Source organism: Perca fluviatilis, chromosome 18 (assembly GCF_010015445.1).
Source record: "Perca fluviatilis chromosome 18, GENO_Pfluv_1.0, whole genome shotgun sequence".
NCBI classification, from domain to species: Eukaryota; Metazoa; Chordata; class Actinopteri; order Perciformes; family Percidae; genus Perca; species Perca fluviatilis.
In genome coordinates, this window is record NC_053129.1 from 35,388,480 (window position 1) to 35,406,707 (window position 18,228).

The 18,228-nt window shown below is 42.4% G+C and overlaps 1 protein-coding gene across 1 annotated transcript; it reads left to right on the forward strand.

Moving 5' to 3' along the window:
• Nucleotides 1–1,229: 1,229 nt before the first annotated feature.
• Nucleotides 1,230–14,790, forward strand: ccr6a (chemokine (C-C motif) receptor 6a). Its single transcript, XM_039781774.1, has 4 exons — nt 1,230–1,241; nt 1,758–2,383; nt 5,655–6,173; nt 14,467–14,790. Exons 2-4 carry the CDS (start codon nt 1,767–1,769, stop codon nt 14,531–14,533), a joined length of 1,203 nt encoding a protein of 400 aa, XP_039637708.1. The 5' UTR covers nt 1,230–1,241; nt 1,758–1,766; the 3' UTR covers nt 14,534–14,790.
• The last annotated feature ends 3,438 nt before the right edge of the window (nt 14,791–18,228 follow it).

Sequence of the window (18,228 nt, forward strand, 5' to 3'; positions counted from 1 at the left end):
TTTAAAATTTAGGTCTGAGTCCATGACTACACCAAGATTTCTGGCTTTGTCTGTTGTTTTTAACATTGTCGTTTGAAGCTGAGCGCTGACTTTCAATCGTTCCTCTTTAGCTCCAAAAACAACCACCTCCGTTTTTTCTTCATTTAATTTAAGAAAGTTCTGGCACATCCAGTCATTAATTTGTTCAATGCACATATTCAATTTTTGTATTGGGCTATAATTCCCTGGCGATAAGGTTATGTAAATTTGTGTGTCATCTGCATAACTATGGTAATTTATTTTGTTGTTTTCCATAATCTGAGCCAGTGGAAGCATGTAGATGTTGAACAGAAGAGGCCCCAGAGCTGAGCCTTGGGGAACTCCGCACGTCATATTTGTATGCTCAGATGTATAATTACCTATAGACACAAATTAGTCTAATGTAATGTAATGTAATCTAATAGATTGGTTCGTGTTTCAGAGTGTTACCAGAGACTGCTGCTCTTATCCCTCCTGTTGTTCTCTAATCTGACCCATTTTCAACAAGTTTCTACATCAGAACATTTGGGTTTCTTTCAAACTAATGTTAAAACAAAATAACATGGGTGGTTCACAAGTTAGGGTTTTAGTCAATTTTATAACATGTAAAGAACCATTGATAATAGAACACGAACACACACACACACACACACACACACACACACACACACACATACATAGTGTGTGGTACTATCTTTGTGGGGACCGCCATTGACATAATGCATTCCCTAACCTTAACCATCACAACTAAATGCCTAACCTTAACCCTAACCCTCACCCTAACCATAACCTAATTCTAACCCTAATCCTAAAACCAAGTCTTAACCCTCAAACAGCCCTTTAACCTTGGGAGGTCCAGCATTTTGGCCCCACAAAGCTGTTGGGACCCCACAAGTATACTGGACTCCCGGTTTTTGGACCCCACGAATATAGTTAAACAAGAACACACACACACACACACACAAACACACATAGACACAAACACACATAGACACACACACACACACACACACAAACACACACAGCCTCCCTCCCTTCCTGAGAGTCCCTGTTATTTTGCCTACTCCTTACCACATCGTCCTCTACTCTCTTCTTCCATCTTTTCCTCACTCGCTCCCATGGCCCTGTCGTGGTCACTCTCCTCCTCCTCGGCTTCTTCCCTGTCATGATGCTGTTTCTGCTTCTCTGTATAGCCAGCCACCTCTCCTCCTCCTCTACTTCAGGTAATGCTGATGTTGAAGCAGCTACTGCAGCCCCAAACAAGTCAGAAAGTTTGGCACATGTTGAGGAATCCGCCTGTAGATTCTTAATATTTTTCTCCGGTAATTTCTCTGCACCTCCCTTTGCACTTTGGTGGTCGTTTGTCCATTTTAACGTGGATGCTAAACTTCCAGCATCACTATTACAGCTCGTGTCTCAGGGCCCAGGAGTGGGGAAGGGGGTTCCTGGATTTGATTGGATCAGGCCAGTGCCAATAAAGACAATTAACCAATGGGCCGCTGTCAGTTCACAATAGTATAAAATAGCAAAAGAATTGCCAGTGCAACACAGATGTCTTCTTACTTGATGGTTTTATTTCTTAAGGTGCATAACAGTCACTGTTATGTGACAAAAATTGTGTCACTTTTTTTTCAATGTTTTTTCCAACTTTTTTGTCACTTTTTTCCTATGTTTTTGTTGCTTTTTTCCATCTTCGCTGCACAGTTTGACATTTCTCTCTGTTCTGTCTTTGTTTACAGTGGAAGAAGATGGAGCAGGAAACGTATCATATAGCTGACTACGACTACAACTATACCGACTATACCAATGAGCTGATTGGACCTTGTACCTTCCAGAACAACAACAGCGTTGAGCTGGTCATCGGCCCGTACGTGCACTCCATCATCTGCATCCTGGGCTTCGTGGGGAACAGCCTGGTGATCGTCACGTACGCCTTCTACAAGCGGACCAAGTCCATGACGGACGTGTACCTGCTGAACGTGGCCATCGCCGACCTCCTCTTCGTGGTGACGCTGCCTCTCATCGTGTACAACGAGCTGTCGGCGTGGCCGATGGGGCCGATAGCGTGCAAGCTGCTGCGCGGCTCCTACAGCGTGAACCTGTACAGCGGCATGCTGCTGCTCGCCTGCATCAGCACCGACAGGTACATCGCCATCGTGCAGGCTCGCCGCAGCTTCAGGCTGCGCTCGCTGGCCTACAGCCGTGTCATCTGCGCCATTGTGTGGGCGTCCGCCGTACTGCTGTCCGTCCCGGACTTTTACTTCTACCACTGGTACGAGCCGTCCCACAGCGTGGAGATGTTCATGGACGAAGACGAAGAATCAACAAATATCTCCACGCCTCCTAGGCACGTCTGCGAGTTCAGGTGGGTAGATCTGACATAGGATAGGCATTCATGAGCTTTAGCTTCAGCCTAATCCTTTCAGTCACTATTTACTGTTTGTGTTTGCACTGTGATGGGAGCGTGGCTATGTTCCCACAACCCTATGTTCCCAAAGCCCTATGTTCCCACAGCTCTATGTTCCCAAAGCCCTATTTTCTTTCAAAATTAGGCCCTATGTTCCCACATTTCTAAGATTTCTTTCCAAAATTAGGCCCTATGTTCCCACATTTTCTTTTTAATAAATTTGTATCACATTTTATCCCCCTAACCCCTCATGTGTTTTAAACCTAACACTAACACTCTTGTGGGAGGATAGGGCTTAAATGGAAGGGAAATGTAGGAACACAAGACCTCATTTTGAAAATGTCCTAGAAATGTGGGAACATAGGGCTGTAGGAACATAGGGCTGTGGGACCATAGGGCTGTGGGAACATAGGGCTGTGGGAACATAGGGCTGTGGGAACATAGAGCTGTGGGAACATAGGGCTGTGGGGACATAGAGCTGTGGGAACATTGGGCAGTGGGAACATAGGGCTGTGGGACCATTGGGCTGTGGGAACATAGGGCTGTGGGAACATCGGGCTGTGGGACCATAGGGCTGTGGGAACATAGAGCTGTGGGAACATAGGGCTGTGGGGACATAGAGCTGTGGGAACATTGGGCAGTGGGAACATAGGGCTGTGGGAACATAGGGCTGTGGGAACATTGGGCTGTGGGAACATAGGGCTGTGGGAACATTGGGCTGTGGGAACATTGGGCTGTGGGAACATAGGGCTGTGGGAACATAGAGCTGTGGGAACATTGGGCAGTGGGAACATTGGGCAGTGGGAACATAGGGCTGTGGGAACATAGGGCTGTGGGAACATCGGGCTGTGGGACCATAGGGCTGTGGGAACATAGAGCTGTGGGAACATAGGGCTGTGGGAACATAGAGCTGTGGGAACATAGGGTTGTGGGAACATAGGGCTGTGGGGATATAGAGCTGTGGGAACATTGGGCAGTGGGAACAGAAACTGGTAACTTCACAGACACACATGCCAAAGTCGGGGCCTTCTGTGTGGTGCAATTTCCTCTTCTATTCTCTTAACTTTAACTGTTTTTCCTGTTTTGCTGCTTATCTATGTGATACACAATGCACCTTATGTTCATCTGAGTTCACCCGGAGTACAGCCACTTCCTCAATGACTGCACATAGCCCTTTTGTAACACAATGCAATTTTAACAGTCAGCAACTTTCATTCAACCGTAGATCTAATTGATGAGAACAAAGGACATGCATATCTACACAAACGTCCGTAGAAATACGGGCTGATATTCTGTGTTGATATGAAGGAATTTTCTGCAATGACTTCTCTCCGGAGTGTTTCTGTATTTAGATTTTTGGATTAACAGAAACATCTGTTAAAGGTACAGAGGATATAACTGTAAATCTACATCTACTATTTTCTGCCAGGACATTATCCGTTTTTCAATGAATTTGTTTCTTATGGGCCGGCTGCATTGCATGCGCAACGAATGCGGAGCGGACGTCCCAACTAGGGATGCACCGAATCCAGATTTTTGGGGTTCGGCCAAATACCGAACCCACTGGTTGAGATTGTGCTGACTCCTCCTCCCATCCTCAGTCCATGAACCCAGTAAACACATGAATGAAGTAAACAGGGACTGTCCTTCCTTTGCCGTACCTGAAGTTGCTGCATTCTGGCTGCTGTCTGGAGATTCCTTCGTGCACAACTCGTATTCTTTCGGATGTTTCAGACCAGATGTTGTACCAGCGGCCATGTTGTGTATAGTTTAGGGTCCTCACCACCACCAGACCAATCAGCATTGAACAGATTGAACATGTAGCTGGACTTGAATGGCCTTCTTTTGACTGAAAGTACTGCCAAACAACAACTTTTTCTGCTCACCAGTTCCATTTCCACTTTCTCACAGCCTACTGCATTGAACGCTCCACCTACGTAAACACCTTCCCGTAATCAACGGCGCCGCCATTACGTGACCAGCGTAGCGTGCATAGTGCAAGCGTAGGGTTTGCCTCGGTGGGAAAAAATTCTAAGGTTCGGCAGAAACCTAACCCCCGTCAAAAAGCCCAATATTCAGCCCAATCAGAAGCCCAATCCTGGATTCGGTGCATCCCTAGTTCCAACACTACACTTCCACTATGATCAATAAAACTGGCGACACCAGACAGAGAGTAAGTGGTGCATCTGCGTGAGGTGTGTTTGGCTATTTCACACAGAAATGGATCATAAATTGTCTTTATTTCTTTTAAATCAAACTACCGATATACAGGAAACGACTTAATGACTGTCAGTGAGCGTGATGGCCGTTTCGTTTTGAGAGTTTCTGTTTTTATTCCTTGATTCCTCTGATAACAGCTGACAGTAAATTAATGTTTCACAGCTCTGTGCCGGCTCCAAAAACTGAAGAAACAACAACAATCCCAAAGCAAAAGCTCTCCGTCTCGCGTGTGATTCACACAATCCTACGCCGTGCGGCGCTGCAGGTGGAAACGGTTAAAAGATATCCGCTATCGGTCCCCATACGTCATGTGTTCAATGTAGCCAAAAGGTTAGGCCTCCTGCACACTGGCTGCCTGGTGTGAGCGTTTTTATTTCAGCTCCCATGTTAACAGGTTAGAGCGTGCACACTGCCTGTGTAACATTCACGTCTCAGGCGCTGCTTGAACCGCGCCGAAAACACGTGCATGCTAGAAATGGGACCAATTTCTATTTTTTACGGGACATACATAGGGGGTTGGATGCGTTTCCATTCAAAATAGAATACAAAAAGATGTTTATAGGTCATTTTGACATAAATACATTTAATAAATGACATTTTGAGTCTCTAGGTTTTGACATAAATGTAATTTAAACCGATAACATGGACTTTACTATCTCAAGAAAGGGAATTGAAATATAATATATATATATCTATCGAAATATGTGCAAACACAAAAATATTGACAAAATAAAGTTGAAGAACATCCTATTATTTCATTTTATCAATTGGAAACATACATGTGTCCAGACAAGGCTAGCAACAGCAGCGCCGCGTCAGACACCTTTCTGGTGTGCAAAGATGCACCCAGGCCTAAGAGTGTAGCAGTAGCTTAGGATGGGATAGGCATGAGCTTTAGCTTCAGCGTAATCCTTTTAGTCACTATTTACTGTTTGAGTTTATACTGTGATATGTATATAATTATTATTTTAATGATGACTGAATAAACTACTACTGCTACTAATACTAGGTTCACAGACAACAACACAGCGTTGACTACCAAGATAGCAGTGCCCAGCACCCAGCTGGCCGTGGGTTTCATCCTGCCCCTGCTCGTCATGGTCTTCTGCTACACCGCCATCATCGTCACCCTGCTGAAAGCCAGAAACTTCCAGCGACACAAAGCGGTGCGGGTGGTGCTGGCCGTGGTGGCCGTGTTCGTCATCTGCCACTTGCCGTACAACGTGACGCTGTTCTACGACACGGCCAGCATGTTCGAGCTGCAGTCGTGCCAAGACTCGGACATCCTGCAAGTGGCCAAGACGGTGACGCAGACCATCGCCTACCTGCACTGCTGCCTGAACCCGGTGCTGTACGCCTTCGTCGGCGTGAAGTTCAGGAACCACTTCAGGAGGATCATGCAGGATCTGTGGTGTCTGGGGAAGAGATACATCGCCCCTCGGCGGTTCTCCAGGGTAACCTCCGAGATCTACGTGTCCACCCGCCGCTCGGTGGATGGATCCAGCGAAAACGGCTCGTCTTTTACCATGTGAGGATGCCCGGCGGGTTCATGTGTGGACCAGTAACTTCCCTCATGGACCCAAAGATTAGAAACTTCCCTCCTAGACCCAAAGATTAGAAACTTCCCTCCTAGACCCAAAGATTAGAAACTTCCCTCCTAGACCCAAAGATTAGAAACTTCCCTCCTAGACCCAAAGATTAGAAACTACCCTCTTAGACCCAAAGATTAGAAACCCTCCTAGACCCAAAGATCCAGAAACTACCCTCCTTGACCCAAAGATTAGAAACATCCCTCCTAGACCCAAAGATTAGAAACTACCCTCTTAGACCCTAAAATGAGAAACTACCCTCCTTGACCCTAAGATTAGAAACTACCCTCCTAGACCCAAAGACCATAAACATCTCTCCTAGACCCAAATATTAGAAACTACCCTCCTAGATCCAAAGATTAGAAACTACCCTCCTAGACCCAAAGACCCCAGAAACTTCCCTCCTAGACCCAAAAGATCCAGAAACTACCCTCCGAGACCCAAAGATTAGAAACCCTCCTAGACCCAAAAATCCAGTAACTTCCCTCCTAGACCCAAAGATTAGAAACTACCCTCCTTGACCCTAAGATTAGAAACTACCCTCCTAGACCCAAAGATTAGAAACTACCCTCTTAGACCCAAAGATCTAGAAACTTCCCTCCTAGACCCAAATACCAGAAACATCCCTCCTAGATCCAAAGATTAGAAACTACCCTCCTAGACCCAAAGACCAGAATCTTCCCTCCTAGACCCAAAGATCCAGAAACTACCCTCCTAGACCCAAAGATTAGAAACTATCTTCCTATACCCAAAGATCCAGAAACTACCCTCCTAGACCCAAAGATTAGAAACTACCCTCAGAGACCCAAAGATTAGAAACTACCCTGCTAGACCCAAAGATCCAGAAACTACCCTCCTTGACCCTAAGATTAGAAACTACCCTCCTAGACCCAAAGATTAGAAACTACCCTCTTAGACCCAAAGATCTAGAAACTTCCCTCCTAGACCCAAATACCAGAAACATCCCTCCTAGATCCAAAGATTAGAAACTACCCTCCTAGACCCAAAGACCAGAAACTACCCTCCTAGTCCCAAAGATCCAGAAACTACCCTCCTGGACCCAAAGAATAGAAACTACCTTCCTAGACCCAAAGATTAGAAACTACCTTCCTATACCCAAAGATCCAGAAACTACCCTCCTAGACCCAAAGATTAGAAACTACCCTCCTAGACCCAAATATTAGAAACTACCCTCCTAGACCCAAAGATTAGAAACTACCCTCCTAGACCCAAAGATTAGAAACTACCTTCCTAGACCCAAAGATCCAGAAACTACTCTCCTTGACCCTAACATTAGAAACTACCCTCCTAGACCCAAAGATCCAGAAACTACCCTCCTAGACTCAAAGATTAGAAACCACCCTCCTAGACCCAAAGACCAGAAACTTCCCTCCTAGACCTAAAGATCCAGTAACTTCCCTCCTAGTCCCAAAGATTAGAAACTACCCTCCTAGACCCAAAGATTAGAAACATCCCTCCTAGACCCAATGATCCAGAAACTACCCTCCTTGACCCTAAGATTAGAAACTACCCTCCTAGACCCAAATATTAGAAACTGCCCTCTTAGACCCAAAGATCTAGAAACTTCCCTCCTAGACCCAAAGATCCAGAAACTACCCTCCTAGACCCAACGATTAGAAACTATCCTCCTAGACCCAAAGATTAGAAACTACCTTCCTAGACCCAAAGATCCAGAAACTACCCTCCTTGACCCTAAGATTAGAAACTACCCTCCTAGACCCAAATATTAGAAACTACCCTCCTAGAAACAAAAATTAGAAACTACCCTCCTAGACCCAAAGACCAGAATCTTCCCTTCTAGACCCAAAGATCCAGAAACTACCCTCCTAGACCCAAAGATTAGAAACCCTCCTAGACCCAAAAATCCAGTAACTTCCCTCCTAGACCCAAAGATTAGAAACTACCCTCCTAGACCCAAAGATCCAGAAACTACCCTCCTTGACCCTAAGATTAGAAACTACCCTCCTAGACCCAAAGATTAGAAACTACCTTCCTATACCCAAAGATCCAGAAACTACCCTCCTAGACCCAAAGATTAGAAACTACCCTCCTAGACCCAAAGATTAGAAACTACCTTCCTAGACCCAAAGATCCAGAAACTACTCTCCTTGACCCTAACATTAGAAACTACCCTCCTAGACCCAAAGATCCAGAAACTACCCTCCTAGACCCAAAGATTAGAAACCACCCTCCTAGACCCAAAGACCAGAAACTTCCCTCCTAGACCCAATGATCCAGAAACTACCCTCCTTGACCCTAAGATTAGAAACTACCCTCCTAGACCCAAATATTAGAAACTGCCCTCTTAGACCCAAAGATCTAGAAACTTCCCTCCTAGACCCAAAGATCCAGAAACTACCCTCCTAGACCCAACGATTAGAAACTACCCTCCTAGACCCAAAGATTAGAAACTACCTTCCTAGACCCAAAGATCCAGAAACTACCCTCCTTGACCCTAAGATTAGAAACTACCCTCCTAGACCCAAATATTAGAAACTACCCTCCTAGAAACAAAAATTAGAAACTACCCTCCTAGACCCAAAGACCAGAATCTTCCCTTCTAGACCCAAAGATCCAGAAACTACCCTCCTAGACCCAAAGATTAGAAACCCTCCTAGACCCAAAAATCCAGTAACTTCCCTCCTAGACCCAAAGATTAGAAACTACCCTCCTAGACCCAAAGATCCAGAAACTACCCTCCTTGACCCTAAGATTAGAAACTACCCTCCTAGACCCAAAGATTAGAAACTACCTTCCTATACCCAAAGATCCAGAAACTACCCTCCTAGACCCAAAGATTAGAAACTACCCTCCTAGACCCAAAGATTAGAAACTACCTTCCTAGACCCAAAGATCCAGAAACTACTCTCCTTGACCCTAACATTAGAAACTACCCTCCTAGACCCAAAGATCCAGAAACTACCCTCCTAGACCCAAAGATTAGAAACCACCCTCCTAGACCCAAAGACCAGAAACTTCCCTCCTAGACCTAAAGATCCAGTAACTTCCCTCCTAGTCCCAAAGATTAGAAACTACCCCCTAGACCCAAAGATTAGAAACATCCCTCCTAGACCCAATGATCCAGAAACTACCCTCCTTGACCCTAAGATTAGAAACTACCCTCCTAGACCCAAATATTAGAAACTGCCCTCTTAGACCCAAAGATCTAGAAACTTCCCTCCTAGACCCAAAGATCCAGAAACTACCCTCCTAGACCCAACGATTAGAAACTACCCTCCTAGACCCAAAGATTAGAAACTACCTTCCTAGACCCAAAGATCCAGAAACTACCCTCCTTGACCCTAAGATTAGAAACTACCCTCCTAGACCCAAAGATTAGAAACTACCCTCCTAGACCCAAAGACCAGAATCTTCCCTTCTAGACCCAAAGATCCAGAAACTACCCTCCTTGACCCTAAGATTAGAAACTACCCTCCTAGAAACAAAGATTAGAAACTACCCTCCTAGACCCAAAGACCAGAATCTTCCCTTCTAGACCCAAAGATCCAGAAACTACCCTCCTTGACCCTAAGATTAGAAACTACCCTCCTAGACCCAAAGATTAGAAACTACCTTCCTAGACCCAAAGACCAGAATCTTCCCTTCTAGACCCAAAGAACCAGAAACTTTCCTCCCAAAGATCCCTTGAAAAGCCTGCTGGTCTCTGGAAATCTAAAACTGACTCAAGTAAATAATTCAGTTGCCTTTTTTTTTATTGGATAGGACAGCTAGGTGAGACAGAGGGGGGAAGACATGCAGGAAATCATCATAGGCCGGACTCGAACCCCAGACCTCTGTGTAAGGCATAAACCTCTCAGTATATGTGCGCCTGCTCTACCCACTGAACCAACCCGGCCACATTGTCACATATTTCAATGTTTTTGTCACTTCTTTTCCACGTTTTCGATGCTGTTTTTCACTAACACCAACTTATTGCCAATAGTTTTACACGTATTTTTGGAATTCATGGTCAATAAATCTCATTTCTAGGAGATTATACCTGATTTTGAAATGATGAATGATTTTGAGTAATATTTGAGGAATGTATGTTTGTGGAGAATCTCAGAAGTGTGTATGTCAAAGTTTAGTCAGGTTTTGAAACCATTTACATTTTTTCAAATGCTATGAGATTTAATACCCACAAGTCAATGAAAGTAGTAATTAAGTACCTACAATTGTACTTAATTTTTTGATTAATTTGGTTAAAAAGAAACCCATATTTCTGATATAGAAGTTTTCAGAAAGGGTCAAATTTGACCCGAGGACAACATGAGGTTTGAACTGTAGGTGTGACAACATAAATCTGATGGTTTTAAGATGATTCAAAATGTAAGAAAGGAGACCAAAACTTGCACAAATTCAAATAATTTAGAGACTTTGTTTTAGTTTTTTTGCCAAAATCCTTTAAGTCTTCAGCTCCGAACCGCTGGAGCTGTTTTATCTGCAGCAGCTTCTCTCTGTTTAAAGTTAATCAGAAGATGTCACACACACCTACACACAAACACACACACACACACACACACACACACACACACACACACACACACACACACACACACACACACACACACACAGACACACACACCCTCCACCACCAGGATTAAAAACTGCTGATAAGTTTCTGTAGAAGGAGTCTGAGGATCAGTCAGCTTTGGATTTAATTCAGACTTTTAAATGTCAGATTGGACTCTGTGTAACCTGAGATTCAGATGTTATGTAATGATCTTCCTCTCATCATCCTCTTCCTTTTCTTTAGCCTTTGTGTCCTGTAATATTTGACTTCTGTCACTTTATCTTTTTTTTATAACATTGAAAGCAAAAAGAAACCGACGAATGTGTTTTTCTGCTGTTCATTCGTACTGTGTAGATGTATAAGAATAAATGTTTGTTGTAATACAGGACGTTTTTTATCATCGTTTTATCACTTTTTTGTCATCTATGTGTCGCCCTTTTTGTCGCCATTTTTTGCCTTTTGTTGTGTTTTTGATGCATTTTTGTTGTATTTTTGTCGCGTTTTTGTCACATTTTTGTGGCTTTTTTGTGGCCTCTTTGTTGCCGTTTTGATGCCTTTCTGTCGCCTATTTGTCGCCTTTTTGTCATGGTTTTGTCGCCCTTTTCGTCCAAAACTAACAAAGCGGTAAATTGTCTCAAAACTCTAAACTTGTAATTCTGCGTGTCAACACCAGATGACAGCATCCACAAAGATTTAATGAAGATGTCACTCTTCAGTTTTTTGTCAGGAAAACAGGAAACTCACCACACACACACACACACACACACACACACAATTGATTTATGGTCCTGTGGAGGCTCCGCGCACAGAGCTTTCTCGTAAATGGCCTAAAGATTATACTATTATACTACCTATTATACTTATATTATAAGAGTGTTTGTGTGTTTGTGTGTGTGTGTGTGTCTGTGTCACATAGATATGGTTATATATACAGTGTGATGTGCAGTGTGAGGTATTGATATTGCACAGTAATGAAATTGCACAGAATTATCAATATTATCAAAAGTATTAAATATTAATATTGCACAGTAGGTGGGTAGAAGAGAGTCCGGGGGTTGGGGGTAGGACTGTGAAGTCAGTGCATGTGAGGTTATGGATTTTGGGAAGAAACTTTAGAGCGGCTTTGATTCAATTTGCAGGGAGTGATGATGTTGTTTCTGTGTTTGATTTGATTCTGCAGGAAACAGGATGTTGGGGGGGGGGGAGGGAGGAAGTTTTTGTCTGCTCATGGAGAGACTTCTGCTCAGAAGTAATATATTTTATTTTATCATTACAGTTTTTTACGATCGCTATGACACTTTTTCCAATACTTTTAACAACTTTCCTAAACTCTTAACACAGTTAGCACAACATCTGTCTGTGTAGGCTATACAGTTAACACATTTCTTGTTGCTTTGACACAAAATGCATACAGTTAACACACATTTTAAAAGCTTGAACTTCTTTTACACACAAGCTCAAAACCAAAACAATGGATCTTTATTACCAAATTTAAATGCTTTTACTCTGTATGTCAGAACAGATAACATCATGTTCTAAACCTAACTTATAGGCTAAAGTCAAAGTGAACAGCGGATCATATTGTAAATTGAAACACAAATATATCCCCTGCATTTTATACATGCATTTATTGAGAAACAGCTGATTGAAGTTATGCAAATAGATCAATCATAGCTGATTCCCTTCTAGGAAACATACTCAGGTGTTGAGGTTCTTTCAATCGCATGATCATATGGTAGTCCAGTAAAAGAGGACCTATGGTAGTCCAGTAAAAGAGGACCTATGGTAGTCCAGTAAAAGAGGACCTATGGTAATCCAGTAAAAGAGGACCTATGGTAGTCCAGTAAAAGAGGACCTATGGTAGTCCAGTAAAAGAGGACCTATGGTAATCCAGTAAAAGAGGACGTATGGTAGTCCAGTAAAAGAGGACCTATGGTAATCCAGTAAAAGAGGACGTATGGTAGTCCAGTAAAAGAGGACCTATGGTAATCCAGTAAAAGAGGACGTATGGTAGTCCAGTAAAAGAGGACCTATGGTAGTCCAGTAAAAGAGGACCTATGGTAATCCAGTAAAAGAGGACGTATGGTAGTCCAGTAAAAGAGGACCTATGGTAATCCAGTAAAAGAGGACGTATGGTAGTCCAGTAAAAGAGGACCTATGCTAATCCAGTAAAAGAGGACGTATGGTAGTCCAGTAAAAGATGACCTATGGTAGTCCAGTAAAAGAGGACCTATGGTAGTCCAGTAAAAGAGGACCTATGGTAATCCAGTAAAAGAGGACGTATGGTAGTCCAGTAAAAGAGGACCTATGGTAGTACATACAGTAAAAGAGGACCTATTTGAACAATATACTGTAGATGAATACAGAAAATAAGAAAAATGCCTTCACAAGGGAGAGGAAGAGGAGTACCAGGACAATTCTGTCTCCTTTTTTTTTCATAAACCGTACATTCTATAAAGCTACTCTGAGATGGGTCAATAATTTTTTCCATTGAATTACTGCAGCAACAAAAACAAAACGGTGGCCGGGTTGGATCAGTGGGTAGAGCAGGCGCACGTATACTTGGAGGTTTATGCCTGGACGCAGAGGTCCAGGGTTCAAATCCAACCTGTGATGATTTCCTGCATGTCTTCCCCTCTCCATCTCTCTTTCTCCCCTTTCTCAGCTAGCTGTCCTGTCAAATAAAGGCGGAAAAGCCCAAAAAATGATCTTTAAAAGGAAAAATAAATATGCATGAACATGTATTAAATCAACAATTACGAGTTTTTCATTATACTATTGTCTGTTATATATCAGTCCCTCCAGAAAAACGTGATTATGCAATCGCATAATTCAACGCATAATCAGCCAATATTTTTTCAAATATGCCGCACTTTTGCCGCATAAATTGCCGATTTCCGCGCAAAATATGCGGTTATTTGCATGATTTCATAACCCCCGCATTTTCGTTGCAAAAAAGTCCCGTAATATATCTTAGCAGAAAGTTGAAAAATGTTACGTTTACTTCACACAAGAGCAGCCGTTTCCCCCTGTTGCCATGGGAAAGTTATGAAGTGACGAAATTATGCGATGTGAACATCATCGAAAAGCAGGGTGTTGGGGGGAAATCACTTTTTTTTGTCTTTGTCATCAAACCGCAGTTTTTGCAAGTTTCATCACATAAAATTGCATAAATATCATATAGCATATTCCATCGCATTTTTTAAGAAAACGTGGCGCATAATCAAGGATTTTTGCCCGCAACAATCACTCCACATTTTTCTGGAAGGACTGATATAAGGGCAGACCTGACACATATAAACTAATGTAGTTTCTGTAATTCCATGGGATGTTAGTGTTTTGTATGATATTGTGCTATGATTGACTAAATGTTCCTGTTGGGAGAGAACATGTGTTAGTGATTTGGAAGAATTATTTGACTTGACTGAGACATGATTGCATTGTTTTGGTAGACATAGTGTATTGTGTTAGTGAATTATTGTATTTTGAAAATCAGTGTTAGAGTTTAGTTTACAATGTGTGATTTTGAGCATGAAATTAACCTTTTAGCCAATTGTGTGTAGTAGTGAAGTATCTGTTGTTGTAAGTTTATTTGATTAGGACAATGCATATTAATCAACATTTCTGTAAATTACCATTCTATATAGTTTGTACTTGAGTTTTGTCTGAATTATTATCATTATCTATATGACTTGTAGGTTCGGCATAATGATGATCCAAATGAACATAGGAAATGACCACAGGAAAACATCAGGGAAGCATTAGTCGTGAGGCCTCATCTTCATTACAGAGGGGTCTTTGATGGACATGCGCCAATTAGTCAATTATTGCTCCCACCCCCACCTTATGTTACTCAAATTAGAGGACATATATACCATGGTTTAACAGCAGAACGTCTCAGTGACTATTCAGAGAATTGGTTGCTGTCGCTCTCCGGGCTCTGCAGGACTCTGCAGGACTCTGCAGGACTTGTAAATTGATGCTGAATTCTTTGATGTAAATAAACCTTTATGATCAAGAACAGTGTCAGCGGATTCCTCTCCATACAGCATTACAGCATCGCTACTTAAATACGCCACATATTGAATTGTTGTATTTTGAAAATTAGTGTTGGAGTTTAGTTTACAATGTGTGATTTTGAGCATGAAATTAACTCTTTTGCCAATTGTGTGTAGTAGGTGTGTTGGTGCGTTAAGAGTTTAAGAAAGTTGTTAAAAGTATTGAAAAAATTGTCATAGCAATTGTAAAAAAACTGTAAATAATAAACAGCTCCTGGAAACAACCATGTGATATTTGAATCTGTGTTGTTGGCTGTAGATGTTTCTTTCCTTAAAGGGTAATCACCATCACCAAACTCCACCAGACTCCATGTAAATAATCAGGACTTTTAGCGTGTATAGAGCCAGCATATCTCCACCAGACTCCATGTTAATAATCAGGACTTTTAGCGTGTATAGAGCCAGCATATTTCCACCAGACTCCATGTTAATAATCAGGACTTTTAGCGTGTATAGAGCCAGCATATCTCCACCAGACTCCATGTAAATAATCACGACTTTTAGCATGTATAGAGCCAGCATATCTCCACCAGACTCCATGTAAATATTCAGGACTTTTAGCGTGTATAGAGCCAGCATATCTCCACCAGACTCCATGTAAATAATCAGGACTTTTAGCGTGTATAGAGCCAGCATATCTCCACCAGACTCCATGTAAATAATCAGGACTTTTAGCGTGTATAGAGCCAGCATATCTCCACCAGACTCCATGTAAATAATCAGGACTTTTAGCGTGTATAGAGCCAGCATATCTCCACCAGACTCCATGTAAATAATCAGGACTTTTAGCGTGTATAGAGCCAGCATATCTCCACCAGACTCCATGTAAATAATCAGGACTTTTAGCGTGTATAGAGCCAGCATAACTCCACCAGACTCCATTTAAATAATCAGGACTCTTAGCGTGTATAGAGCCAGCATATCTCCACATGTAAATGGGTGAATTAAGGGTTTATTTCAACCAAACCAGAGTGGTGATTGTTGGAACAGTGGAAAGATGAACCAAGATGGATGTTGATAGTTTTATTTAGTTTCTGTCCACTTTGAGTGTTCTCCACAGAAGCTTTTTGTTGATGAAGATTAAGATGCAGGAAGACAACAGATCGACTGTGTATGTGTGTGTGTGTGTGTGTGTGTGTGTTTGTGTGTGTGTGTGTGTGTTCTGTGTGTGTGTGTTTGTCTGTGTGTGTGTGTGTGTGTCTATGTGTTTGTGTGTACGTGTTTGTGTGTGTGCGTGTTTGTGTATGTGTGTGTATGTGTGTGTTTGTGTGTGTGTGTGTGTGTATGTGTCTGTGTGTTGTGTCTGTGTGTGTGTGTGTTTGTCTGTGTGTGTCTAACAGATCAAAGACTTGTTACTTGATGATTGATTTTATCAGATAATACTCACATTGTTACTACTCAACCATCTTTTTCCCACAGAAACACAGAAACCTTCCTGTTCTCTGTAATACCCAGAAGTCTTTGCATGAAGCATCGTTTTATTGGCTGTCATGCAGCGACAAAGATCCAGTTGTGAGTCATGTGACAGACAGATGTTTCCTCTGTTAGTCACTGTGCGGTTCATTGAATGGCCTAACTATCTAGGGACGTCCTGGGACATAGCAGCATGGCTTGAGAAAAGTGACAAAAACAAGAACATATGTATGTAGAGAGACAGCAGTAGAGAGTAGTATGTAGAGAGACACCAGTAGAAAGTAGTATGTAGAGAGACAGCAGTAGAAAGTAGTATGTAGAGAGACAGCAGTAGAGAGTAGTATGTAGAGAGACAGCAGTAGAGAGTAGTATGTAGAGAGACAGCAGTAGAAAGTAGTATGTAGAGAGACAGCAGTAGAGAGTAGTATGTAGAGAGACACCAGTAGAAAGTAGTATGTAGAGAGACAGCAGTAGAGAGTAGTATGTAGAGAGACAGCAGTAGAGAGTAGTATGTAGAGAGACAGCAGTAGAGAGTAGTGTGTAGAGAGACACCGGTAGAAGTTAGAGACAGCGTGAGAGTAGTATGTAGAGAGACACCAGTAGAGAGTAGTATGTAGAGAGACACCAGTAGAAAGTAGTATGTAGAGAGACAGTAGAGAGTGAGTATGTAGAGACAGCGTGAAGTGAGTATGTAGAGACAGCAGTGGAGAGTGAGTATGTAGAGACAGCTGAGTAGAGAGTGAGTATGTAGAGGCAGCAGTGGGGAAGTGGTATGTAGAGACAATGTTCTGGTAGAGTGAGTATGTAGAGAGACAGCAGTAGAGTGAGTATGTAGAGAGACAGCAGTAGAGGTAGTGTAGAGAGACAGCAGTGGTGAGTATGTAGAGACATGATGAGAGTGTGTAAGGGGTGTGATGAGAGTGGTATGTAAGAGAATTGTTTTAAGTAGAGAGTAGTCTGTAGAGAGACAGCAGTAGAGAGTAGTATGTAGAGAGACAGCAGTAGAGTAGTATGTGGGGAACAGCAGTGAGAGTAGTATGTAGAGAGACAGCAGTAGAGAGTAGTATGTAGAGAGACAACAGTGAGAGTGGTATGTAGAGAGACAGCAGTGAGAGTAGTATGTAGAGAGACAACAGTAAGAAGTGGTATGTAGAGAGAGACAGCAGTAGAGAGTGAGTATGTAGAGAGAGACAGCAGTGAGAGAGTAGTATGTAGAGAGACAACAGTAGAGAGTGGTGTAGAGAGACAGCAGTAGAGAGTGAGTATGAAGAGATAAGGTTGGCCATGTATTGCTAACAGGAACTCACCACACACATCACACCACACACACACACACAATTGGATTTATGGTCCTGTGGAGGCTCCGCGCACAGAGCTTCGTAAAATGGCCTAAAGAGATTATACTATTATACTACCCATTATACTCTATATTATAAGAGGTTTGTGTGTTTGTGTGTGTGTGTGTGTGTCTGTGTCACATAGATATGGTTATATATACAGTGTGATGTGCAGTGTGAGGTATTGATATTGCACAGTAATGAAAATTGCACAGAATTATCAATATTAATAAAAGTATTAAATATTAATATTGCACTGTAGGTGGGTAGAAGAGAGTCCGGGTTGGGGGTAGGACTGTAAGTCAGTGCATGTGAGGTTATGGATTTTGGGGAAGAAACTTTAGAAGCGGCTTTGATTCAATTGCAGGGAGTGATGATGTTGTTTCTATGTTTGATTTGTGGATTCTGCAGGAAACAGGATGTTGGGGGAGGGAGGAAGTTTTTTGTCTGCTCATGGAGAGACTTCTGCTCAAGTAATATATTTTACTTTATCATTACAGTTTTCAACGATCGCTATGACACTTTTCCAATACTTTTAACAACTTTCCCAAACTCTTAACACAGTTAGCACAACATCTGTCTGTGTAGGCTATAGCAGTTAACAACATTTGTTGCTTTGACACAAAATGCATACAGTTAACACACATTTAAA